At 36.5% G+C, this 13214-nt stretch overlaps 1 protein-coding gene across 2 annotated transcripts; it reads left to right on the top strand.

Moving 5' to 3' along the window:
* Positions 1-4590: 4590 nt before the first annotated feature.
* On the top strand, positions 4591-12980 carry LOC144447409 (excitatory amino acid transporter 3-like). 2 transcript variants are annotated; one of them, XR_013482025.1, is made up of 11 exons: positions 4591-4728; positions 6463-6574; positions 7178-7379; positions 7566-7608; positions 7929-8046; positions 8491-8617; positions 9479-9712; positions 10163-10354; positions 10723-10857; positions 11217-11489; positions 12426-12980. XR_013482025.1 is itself a non-coding variant. In XM_078137425.1 (10 exons), exons 1-10 carry the CDS (start codon positions 4612-4614, stop codon positions 11389-11391), a joined length of 1455 nt encoding a protein of 484 aa, XP_077993551.1. In that variant the 5' UTR covers positions 4591-4611; the 3' UTR covers positions 11392-12980. The 2 variants fall into 2 exon arrangements, 1 of the variants encoding a protein (XP_077993551.1); XM_078137425.1 differs by having other exon boundaries at positions 11217-12980.
* The last annotated feature ends 234 nt before the right edge of the window (positions 12981-13214 follow it).

Here is a 13214-nt window from a genome sequence, read left to right as displayed (position 1 = left end):
GCTGTTTTATTTGCAATAATGTTAATATATTCTCCACATACACAAAGGGCTGTGGAACACGTGTTGGTAAGAAAGAATAGGTCGGCGTCAAAACGAACACATGTGATGTTGATAACAGCAGTCCTTATCAATTCTCTATTTTATTTATCCGTGGATGCTATAATGGGTTGTGATCGTAAAGGGTCATAAGAGTCACAATCAATCTGATAAAAATCCGATGTGGTGAAAGCGGCTGAATGCTTTATCTACCTCTATTTCCATAGTTTTGTGTCGTTTGTTTTTGTTCCGAGTGTAGGAAGGCGGCGATCACAAAACGATGCAAATAAAGGTAAATAACGCATTCTTATTAATACACGTAGCCTTGAGAGTCTTGGCCTTCATGGGCGCATGAGATCTCAGACGTCGACATGGATGAATAAGTTATTAATGAATCAAAGGCAATATCTACAGTCCATTCGACCTTACGTAAGTCAGTTTGAGGTCTGAGAACCAAAATACTCCTTTCTATAACTCTTGAAAGGTATCGGAAGACTGGTAATATGGATAATACATTTGTATTACCAACATTACTAATACTACCTATTGGCCCCCAAACAGATAACAATTGTATCTACTAAGATTTGGGTCAGACCAGACGATACAAGTTAGCAACGCTACTAGTATAATCTCCCCCAGGCTAATACATCCATGGTACAATGTATGGTGTATGTCAAGATATGCCATGTGTGTAGCAATGTTAGTAGAGTTTTGTCGAGCGAGACTATTAAATCATAATGTAGCAATATTTAGATTAATAGACAGACCAGGCGTTCTGTTTTCTGGCTTCCATTGTATATCTCACTATAGACACATTGGATTCGGTTTTAGGGACTGGACACTAATTGCAGTGGGAGGGCTGGTATTTTCAGGAGTCCAGTGCCTCAAAAATATGGACCTTTCTCAAGACCTTGCACAATAATTACTGACCCCCCCCCCCTCCTGTGTCACTGCTCAGACCACGATAAAAATAGTGGTTCGAGGTCATTGGAATATCTCTAATGTAAAGTATCACTGCACAAAAAACCAGCGACCATTCCCCAAACACTTGCACGAAAAATAGCGACCCTCCCTCAACCCCCCCCCCCACAATTTTTGTCCAGTCCTTTATTGCTAGTTGGTAAGTGTGTCAAGACCGTATCAAATACCGAAATCAATGCTACATGATAAATACTAAACATAGTATATATGGTATGTTTTAATTGGAAATATTAGCTTACATAGCTGCGAGGCACATATCCATGTCAGTGACATGGAGGTTGGAAATATTGTCTGCATGTGGCTACAAATATAATCACGTTCTACCAACCCAGTTTTTTTCACTTTCGCTTCACCGTATTATGATTAATGTTATCATGGAAAGAAATGAAACGGTGATACTATCACGACTATGAGTTAGCCACACAGTAGAAGAATATATTGTATGAGTTACTTACCGTACTAAAGTCACGGCTTCTGTGAATTTAAAACGATTTGAAAACACACACAATGATCCTATCAGCGGCTGTGTCCCCCGGCGTCATGTGTTGTCACGTGACCTACTAATACGATGAAATATGGTAATTAAATTAGTCATTCAAATAAGTTACTTGTCACTGTGTGACAGCTCGCCTTTCATATTATAAATAATTTATTTCTTAGGCCTTTTACGTATTCGAAAATAAATATATAAAATCGCGAAAATTGTGAAGTCTCGCAAGAAATAGTGGATGCGGAAACTGACATCAGCTTAAAAGGACAATGTATAAAACTGTTCATCCTATCGGTAATTAATGGATGTACATCTGATGAGAAACCAATAACACAGAAACCATATGGAAAACAACGGAAAGCATAACTACTTGAACTAGACACTCACATATGAAAAAAAATCTACCCACCCCACCTATTTCAAAATTGAGCTTAATCGGAACCACAATTTTTTTTTTGTTCGGCCTAATCAGAAGTAAAACATTCGAACTATGCATTCATATAATCAAGCTTCTAGCGCAGTGGGTCAAAAGTAAAATGAGAGTCAGTTAGTTTGAAACAAATTGTCTTACTAGACAAAAAGTCTGACTCAATACTTTGCTACATTTTATATAGATATAAAAAATTAAACTTAACAAGATTGTTAAAATCTTATTGTCCGACACGACAAATATTGAAGAACAAACTACTTTTATCATATTTTTATCCATTGACATACAAGGAAAAGAATACTTTATTGCAGAGTATTTGATTTAGCAACACATTTGCTAACACAATTGCGACAATGTAGCAATATCGATAAGATTTTTTTTTCACGCCAGACGTTTGTGAAAATTTTGTTGGGTAAGACGTTTAGTTTCATGTTAACTAACTTCTATTGTAGAGTTCATTTTATAGTATGGCAAAGCTTTTGACCTGGTTCTCAGTCTGATCACTGGACACTAACGGAATACTGAACGACTCGTCAGACTTGTGTCCTACAAACTTGTTGATTTATAGAAAGGATAAATTAATATAAGTCTGATCGGATCGGATCCAACATCCAATGTTATGTGAATATTAATGTATATGATCATGAAAGTTCATCTGTATTGGTAATACAGATGAACTACGACTCGATCATTGACCTTCACACAAAGAAGGTCAAGTTAGATCATTCCGCTGATGAAAGCTGTAGTGTTGACAGCTGAAAATTTCGGAGAAAAAATATTCGGTATTGAGAACAAAAGTTCAATTTGTGACAATTAATGTATATGTATAAGACAAAAATCTCATACGTCCTACATACCCATAGCTACAGAGTGTCTGCTTTGTTTGCGTCTAAAGTAACATTTTCCACATTTTCCGAAATGGATATCGTCCTGTGTTTATAAATTACGAGATAGCCTGAAAGAATAACAACTTCAGTACACTTACCCAGATAGAATGTTTGGGTGTAGTCGACAAGTTTCGACCAATGCATGCAATGTTTATCTTTAAAGTGCCACGCCTGGACTGCTTCTAGAGTATGACCAATACATACGGTGTATATCTCAAGAGTGCCACGCCCGGAATGTTTCTAGCAACCAACACACATGATATACATGCAATGAATATCTATACAAGTTCACAGCAAGAATTATCAATTTGTTCAATACTTTTGTTTTTTACTGTTCACTTTACTGTATACAAACAAGTCTGCGATCTTATACATCTGTCGCCTGAGGGCGGCTGTACAATCGACGAGTCTTGGTGGGTGACAATTAAAACAATTGTTCGGACACAGTGGGAGAGTTTATATACATTTTGGTACACATTAGTGCGGGATTACGTTAAATTGCAGTAAAAATGTAATTGCAATAATTGATGTAGGTGTACATTCCCTACTACATGTATTAACATTTTAATACCTCTAAAATATATTCAGGTACAAATTTGAAGATTTCTGAGCTAACGCCATTCTGATCTCTAAATCAGTGTGAATCTTCACCATACATATAAGGCCTATATATATATATATATATTATATATATATATATATATATATATATATATATATATATATATATATATATATATATATATATATATATATATAGTTTTGGTAGTACTGGAGTTCCAGTACTACCAAAACTATTACGCTCTGCCACTGCGGTATAGAGCACTGTCTTAGCAGATTGATACTCACCGAGTTATATATATATGTATATATATATATATATATATATATATATATATATATATATATATATATATATATATATATATATATATATATAACTATACCGCTCTACCGCTCTACATAGATATGTATTGAGCACTGTTTACTCCAGCATAGACATTCAACATATTCGTAAGTATATATATATATATATATATGTGTGTGTGTGTGTGTGTGTGTGTGTGTGTGTGTGTGTGTGTGTGTGTGTGTGTGTGTGTGTGTGTGTGTGTGTGTGTACTGAATACATATGTTAAAAGTATTTTAGTACTCTTTATTCAATATTTCATAATTTTATAACTGTTGTCATCATCTTTAATTCATAAATATAGCAAGGATATATTGGGATGAATTTCTCAGCCAATTTTTTGTAAAATAATTGTTACGTTAAAGGGGCACAAGTTGTATATTTAAAATGTACTCACAGTATTGTACTTACTGAAGTGCACTTAACCACCACTCTCAATTGACCGTGAACTCAAACCAGGTATTAAGATATATCCGATGACGTAATTTAGCATACGTACAAAAATGTTGATGAAATCTGTACTATACAATCAATTGTTTTTGACAATGCCAGAAGACAATCGTAATGTTATAGAACACATGCGTGTACGTGGTTTGTGTGTTGACCCTAGATAATGTTTATTTTTTTTTTACATTTCTTCATGTCAAATAAACTATAAGGTACTATTGTAGTATAACCTCTTAGAGGCAACACCCAAGCATGGCATTGTGTCATAAACAAATCCTGGTCTGTGATTGTATACAGTACATTGTAAACACTGAATTGTATTTTACGTGTCATGAATATTGAAGAATTATTGGCAACACAATACAGTGCCCTCGCACAGAGTCAATAACCGGTAACGAGGCTAGTGGTGTTGTTACCAGCTTTAGACGACACCATGGTGGACTACGAGTGCTCCTCATCTTGCTGGAAACAATGGGCCAGAAACAATCTCTTACTTATGCTGACTATGATTGGCGTCGTTATTGGATTCGCTATAGCATTTTCAGCACAGGTAAGTCATGGTCACACATTCACATACTTCCTAACCCCATAACCCCGACCTCTGTTTTGCCGAATTTCCTATCTTAGACCGTATGTTTTTACGCTGGATATCAAAAAAAGTATGTGATGCAAATTTGAACACTAAAACGTAGACCCCAGATCAGTTGATTGTATAAGTTTATGTCATGAATTTACGTACAAAATACTTGGCACATTTACAGTTGCACGGCTGTAGTAAACCATAAAAATTGTATATGTGACCCCGGAAGGTAACCAACTCGTAGGTCGACCTTGTGAATGGGACCTGTCACATAAATCAACGCATTGAATAGATATTGGCCAGGTGACACTACAAAGTAACCGCCAGAAAATTTACGTTTACGAAGCCAAGATGAGAATGAAGAAAATGACGTCTACTTTAGTGCCTCTAGTGCTGTCTCTCATATGCCAACTTGTCTGTGGTACACAATATACAATAAAGGCATTTTAGATGTTTGTTTGGTCATGTATTGTACGTGCATGGTCTTGTAGCCCTATGTTGTTATAGGCGTAGCCTGGACCAGAATCATATAAAATGCCAGTCTCCTATCCAACACATTACAACAAGAATGGCCAATATTTCAGGATGGCATTTTCGAATCAAAACAGTCATCGGGAGTTGGTTATGTTAATAAACTAAATTGCAATAACTACAATGGATCAATTAAATGTACACAGATTCGAATGGAAAAGTATGCTAGTTATACGATATCTTATGTTACGTTACGTTACGTTACGTTACGTTACGTTATGTTATGTTATGTTAAGTTATGTTATTTCTGTTATTGATTTTAAGGTGTCCTATGTCGACTTAACAATATGAAATTTAAATAAAATTTATAAAAAGAGCCTCATCCAGCCCTCTGGCATATAGGACACAAAGAATGTCAAATAAAATAAATAAATAAATAAATAAATAAATAAATAAAATATCACATACGTCTCAGTTGTAAATAAAGGTTTTCATATGCTTAAAGGCTTCATGTAGAAAGTTTGCAGTATGAATCGGAAATTTTATCATTAAGTGTGAGTAATATGCCTAATAATTCATACGCTGTGTAACTGTTACAAGAGGGGGCCGGTGAGGACGGAACGTCACGACGTATCTTACGTACAGTCTAAAGTTTGTCATACTCTACAGGAAAGAAGTGTGAGGGGATTGATGCAGGATCCATACAAATATATGACACAGAAATTCATAAATTCATTTCATAATCTCGAGTACACGTCGCTCCGAATCCTTTCGATTCCGGTTAACTTCCTGCAATCTATACGTGTATTGTACATGTGTAACTCTAGACGCGGACTATTATTAGCCATGAATGACTCACTAATAATATTATGCAAAGGAGTGTCAATGTATGTTGGAAAACGTTAACAGTAATCAAAATTAAATATGTTTTATCCAGCCACAGATAACCCTATCTGAGGCTGGATAATTATTTATGTTATACTAAGGTTATGAATCTGAAATGCAAATGTTATACTTCTCTCCAACTATGCTAGTTGTGGCCGTTTTGATTATGTTATGTTCCTGGACTTTCATTACGACGTAACGTATGCATTGTTTTTGTAACTCTACATACATACATACATACATACATACATACATACGTATACATACATACATACATACATACATGCATACATACATACATACATACATACATTCTTGTGATATTACACTTTCAAAATTTCTCTGTAGCCACTTAACCCGTCTATAGATGCTATAATATGGATTGGAATGCCAGGAGAGTTATTCCTTCGAGGTCTGCAGCTTCTTATCATTCCACTCATTGTTTCCAGTATGATCACAGGTGAGTACAGCTGACGTCATAACACTAACAGCTGGCGTCACAAAATCAAATTTGACAAACGATGCAGACAACAGTTGAATATTTACATGCAAAAATTACAAGATGTATGATGGCATTAAATAAACTTAATTTCAATGTTTTGGTAATATTTCTATGTTTTTGATAAATGTACCATAGTTTATGATTTCAAAAAATTGTTATAGTTTTCTTTGCAAACACTGAAAAGTTTGGACATTGCGCCATCGTCACACTCTGTGAATTTGGGTTACGATTTACAAATTGTTCTGGGTGGTTCTAGTAAGCACGGTAGTTGTTAAAGGGGAAGAAAGACGAGGGTTGGGGTAATTCTGTATTAGCTCCAAGGTTTGGGACACAGAAAAGTCATTTTCACCAATCCTGCATCCCATAGAGTTTGACTTCTTTTTTTTTTGTTGGCAAATCTGGTTTAGAAGAGACATGCTGTTTACCGCATACCCGAACAGTCAGGAATATCTCAAGATCATTATCCAGATTGAATATTGAAGAAGGTTGTGCACATTTTTCGTCTGTGTTTTGTTTTAGAGTTTAAAATGTAGGTCTATAGTTTCCCGCCTTCTATTTCAGCTACTGGTTCAATGCAACTACGAAGCAGTGGCAGACTGACGGCAGTCACATTCATCTACATATTTGCCGCCATGTTCGTTGCCGTGACAACAGGACTCATTCTAACAGTCATCATCAAACCTGGAAAGACGCAGGGTGGCAATAGTGATGTTACTCTGGCGTCAGATTATGAAACCCAGGATACTTTTGCCGATCTTCTGAGGTATTTGTGAACTCATCCTCCATATTTCTTTTGTCAAGTTCGGTTGATAGCATTGGACCATGCTTACGATGGATGGAAAATAACGAAATCTGACTATTTGTGTCAACAGCAATTAATACTTTGCAGATTTGTCACTGAATATGAAACAATATAATGTGTTTATTTTTTTTATTTTCATAATTTCAGGAATATCATCCCTAGTAATATTATAGACGCTTGTCTAAAAGTGGTAAGTAAGAAAAATGTCAAATTTCATTATCGGTTGAACAAAACAGTCTCACATATCATCTTGTATGGGTTTCGATGTTGGCCAGCATTGACTATGAGATGGGGGTCGTTATTGCCAAACAGGCATTGCCATACTGCCAAAGACTGTATTATACAGCCTCGGAAGTTATGAGTGTCTATGGTTTCAAGTTGGCAATACATGGGTTGTATTTGCAAAACAAAAGCAACTGACAATTCTATGAGAACTTATGTTTACAGTTAATAGGTGCCATGCAAGGTCAATATACGTTTTCTTTTTTGAAATATTTGTCATAACTCTAGGCATACACTGAATACACGAAGGATTCTATCGTCGTAGAGGGCGTCAATGGTACGAACGTTACAAAAACAGTAATAACGGGCAAATCGGTAGCAATGACGAGCGGTACCAATATGTTAGGTAAAGTTGGATTATTGATGAGATCTTTATAGTAATTTTAGCTATGTTATTTAAGACTTATAATCATAGTGTAAATACGAAATCCAAACAGAATGTAAAATCGCACCTTTGGAAGTACTTTTATGATCACCAGCAGACAAATTACCAGTGTGCCTTTCGTTTTGTATTTCTACATTGTCTTTTTGTTCTTACATGAGTTTCCTCTATGTCTGTCTGTCTGTCTCTATGTCCCCCCCCTCTCTCTCTCTCTCTCTCTCTCTCTCTCTCTCTCTCTCTCTCTCTCTCTCTCTCTCACACACATTTACTTATCAATCAATATAATTCCATCAGTTCCATCTATACGATATTATTGCATGTTTTATTTACGAATACAAGCCAAAATAAAATTCCAAAATATCTAAAATATTAAAAAACTGTCGATTTTTGTCTTTTACTCCCATATAGGTCTTGTGACGTTTTGTGTTGTGTTTGGTTTGGCAATGAGCACTGACCGAAATGCAACCAGGATTCTGTTAGATTTCATGAATGCTGTTAGAATTACTGTCTTCAAGATATTCACTGTTTACATATGGTAGGTGGGTTGTTTAGGGTTCTAAAAAGTACTTTCGATTCAGCTGAGGGGACAAAAGTGAACAGGGGCAACGGACTAAGGGGGAGGGCGACGGGCCGGGGGGGGGGGGGGCAACGGGCTGGAGGGCAGGGGGCTGGGGCAAAAGAACGGGGGCAACGGGTATACAACACATTTCTGCAAGGGAAGGACTTTGTTTAAGATTTAATGGCAGTGATTAATGATAACCCGATTGTAGTTCCATACCAAGCGGGTACGCATGCTTGTTAGACATTTCACGGGAAAGGGGTTGTTTTTCGTCGGCCATCTAGGTCCAAAAATATTGTAAAAAGGGGTACTTGCTATTAGGGCAAACAGTGTACATGCAGTGTGCGGATAAGGTGTCCTTGAATGTAAACCTTGCGGATTTCGGAAATAAGGGGGTGTTTTTGTAATTGTAGTGATTTTCTCTCAGATTCACTAAAAAGGGTGTTTTTCATTGAAATATTCCGGGAAAAGGGGTACATTTCGGAATTTCGCTAACAAGCATGGGTACCAACCCATCGAGGGACTGTCACCCATACGGGTTGACAGGGACACATAACAGTTGTTCAAATCTTACTCAAGGACTTTATTTAACCATTTAGAAACAAATTTCAGCCCCAGGGAAGTTCTAAGCTGCAACTTCCATATTCCACTTTTATTTAGCCATTCGACCACCATGACTAATGATATACTTGTTTACAACGTAAGCTTACTCGTCTACTTTGCTGTCTGTAATTTCCTTTACTTATCACTAGTTTATTTCTTTTAATCAAGGATAATAAACTTTCTGAATTGTGAACACCATTCTCTGTTAATTTTCAAATCTCTCATGAACACTAGGACCTTACCTGTAGCTACGGCAAGCCTTATCGCTGCCTCTTTACTACGAGTTGATGACATCTACGATATATGGTCAAGTCTTGGCAAATTCGCAGCCACCGTCATAGCTGGGTTGCTCATTCACCAATTCCTGTGGATTCCTATTGGATATTTTATATTTACCAGAAACAACCCATTCATGGTATACTATAAAGTCGGCAGAGCTCTGTTCACGGCCTTGGTATCAAAGAGCAGGTAAGCTTTAGGTAATCTCAAAGTTTAGAAATTTTATCCTGAAAGTACCTGGATTTCGTTAAGCTCCACTATATGATGCAGCGTTACTGAGGTCTCCCGAACCACTTGTTACCGAGAAGATAAGTTGAAACCTCAACGTTACTCCCTAACAAACCAGACACCACCGCTCAATACCGCCCTCAAGCGGCGGCATCTAGGACAATTATAGTTGAACTTAATGCCACTAGTGTATTTTACTCGGAAATGTAGCTTACGGTCTTGAACTTGAATCATAAGTTTGAGTGAAAGGTTGCCTCATTTGGTGCGTAGATGTTGTCATTTTGATAGCTGTGATGATTAGTATGTGAAGTATAGAATATAATGACTATCTAAACCATCGCAAACAGAACTTTATTTCAGAAAATAAATCTGAAATTAAACCAAGTATTCATGACACTGTTTTTCTTTTAGCTATGCTACCTTACCTGTGCTCTTCAAGTGTTGTGAAGTTGGTCTCAAATTTCACAAGAGAGTGTGTAGTTTTGTACTACCGATATCTTTGTTTAAAGGAGACGGCTCTGCGTTGTTCATCGTCTGCAGTTCATTGTGGCTTGGCCAACGTGCCGGCTTTAGTATGAGTATTGGACAAATCATGTTGATGGGGTAAGGCACTTTGTTCATATATACTAAGATTATATTCTATAATTAGGGGGCTTACTTGTATAAATGTACAGTCATGTTCAAAACCGTTTCTTTTTTCTATACAGTATGAAAGGCGAAACGTGTCGACTTTGGTAGGGAATTTTGTCCTAATACCTTAACTGATCATGATGAGAGATTCAAAGTTGTACAATGTTTGTTGGGCGTTGTATACAAATATAAATTCAAACCCAGCTAAATGCGTGAATGAAAACAAATGGAAAAAGGAAGAAGCTTTTCACTTCCTTGAAGTCGATACCTTTCTACTGTGTGGTTCATGTACATCATGATGATGCATGGAAATAATAGTTACATTTGTTCTTCTTTCTCAGTATTTTGACTGTCATCCTTACATTGTGTTTACCAGCCGTACCAAGTGCTAGTTTGGTAGGCATAGTGTTGGTTTGTAAATCTGCTGGTGTACCTGCTGAAGAAGTAGGACTTCTGATATCCATGGAATGGTTACTGTAAGTAGCACTAACACAATCCTTTGACTCATGATATGGCATAGTCTCGGTTACTCAGACTCTCACCGTCCGTCCGTCCATCCATCCATCCATCCATCCATCCATCCATCCATCCATCCATCCATCTATCAGCTGTTGAGCTGTGATGTCAGAGATATAGATTTCTGTTCGTTTCCTTTCATCTACAATACAATGACTTTCCCTAACAAAGTAAATAGGACGCGAAATAAACGTGTTCTAGGAAGAAAATATATGTAAACTTTAGCAAGTGACTATAGACCGTAGACCAAATAGCAATTTAATTTGTATTCGATAAAGACATGTAGACACTGACATTATTTGTATCTTTGTTACTGCAGGGATGCTTTGCGAACATGTGTGAATGTGTCTAGCCATGGTATATGTGCCGGTATTGGTAACCATTCCATGAGAAATGTATTATGGGATAGCGATGAAAAAGACGATATCACAGAAATGAACCAGAGCGCCCTCAATGGTGGCGATTACAAAGACATCGGCGACGAAGCTGTATAGTTAACTGATTCATAGCTTTGGGAATTGATCGACTCGAATAATTGTATTTTACTATAATTTCATGATCAAGTCTAATTATATGTGTTATTAGTTATTAGGTTGGTAGTAGATCTACTATTTACTCTCCGCTAGCTGTGACCTTTCAGTATTATTCGTTAATTTGTGCCCGTCCAAAAATCCAAAAATCCAAAAATCCACCAAATGAAGCACTTAAATCATATTCATTAGATATAATGGTCTCTTTACCAATCACCAATGCTTCTATGTACACCGGATTGGTGTCCGTGCGTAAGCAGATGATGGGCAAGACGGGTATTTTTATAACTTTTAATCACCTCTATTAAGAAATAAGAAATGAATCATCGAATGTTACCTATCAATCAATGCAAATACAGGAGTGGCTAAACTAACTGCAACGATTTACACATTTATAATAGGCACACTATCAATGCATAATTGTTTCATAAAATGTAATATGTTCCAAGTCTGCACTATTTTGATGGAGTTTTGTTTACCAGTGTCCGTTTTAGGACATTTCAAATTCAAGAAATGCAAAAGAGTGCAAGCTTTTCGAATTTGTAATATCATGTTCGAAATTTGTTTTATTTCTAATACTTTGTTTATATTTATAACAGATTAGGTTTACTTGGATTTCATTTTGCTATCCATATTATATATTTTTGTATCCTGAGAATATCTAATGATGTAATCAAACGTGACATGGGATGGCGCCCTCTTTGGACAAACTGATATATTAAGACAATTTAGTGAAAGTATGGAGGTTGATAGTCTAGAAATACATTCGAGTCGACACATCGTTGTAAAACAACACACCTTTTTACGGCAACTGCACAAAATGCGTCGTCAAGAGCGTTAGCGATAAAATGTGGTAAATGCTTCCTAAAATGAGTCGATAGTGTGGTGTATTTAGTTAATTACTTGCAGAGGGGCTGGTTTGACAAAACTGTGGTCTTTCAGAATTTAATAGTAACCAATAATTTACGTCATAATTATGTAATTTTTTTATATTACAGAATTCCAGATGAGAGCTCAAATTTTCTAATACAAGACATGATTCGTAACCACCTAAAATCACCAGCGTGCCCCTTTAATACACATCACTCAATTTTGCCCTTGAAAACAATATGAACTGTGTTAGCATCGTGAGATCATTTTCTCCTCATTGTAATTTAAGATCACATCAATATTCGTGTGTCTTGACTCACTTCCAAAGGTTAAGTGGGTGTCTGCTGTGTATGTTTGACATTGTAACTTAGGAGGGGAATTCTCACAGCGAAGTCATGGAAGTTAAAATGTAAAGTATTTGGAGTTATCTTAAACAAGAAATGGTGTTGGGAATCGATATGAAATATGTAACATGATGATGAAAGATGATGATGATAAGAAAGTTAGAAGGTCAAGTCTAAGGCCTGGGAATTTAAACTCTTATATGCAACATTCAAGTTTCCCCACTTATGTTTGACAGTCACAGTCGACTGTGATAATAATCTTACTTTGGCCTAGTTAAAGCCAGACCTATTTTTTAATAGAACCCCATGCATGGGGTCCACATTGGTGACAAATTAAAGAGAATGGTTAGATAATTGATTGACTGGTCTATAGTCTATTGCTTGATTTCTGAAGAGGAAAACCGAATGGTGTTGGCGTAATGCCCCGTTTACCAATCTTCCATTTCCAGTGTCTTCCCATTTACACGTGAATAGCTGAAATCTTGTTTTCCCAACTTATAATCTTAGTGTACAAACTAAATCTCCCCATCCCCCGGTGGACATATTTATACTGACTTGCCGGGGTGTGAATGA

Source organism: Glandiceps talaboti, chromosome 16, assembly GCF_964340395.1.
Source record: "Glandiceps talaboti chromosome 16, keGlaTala1.1, whole genome shotgun sequence".
Lineage (NCBI taxonomy): Eukaryota > Metazoa > Hemichordata > Enteropneusta > Spengelidae > Glandiceps > Glandiceps talaboti.
This window is presented reverse-complemented; position numbering and strand designations above follow the sequence as displayed.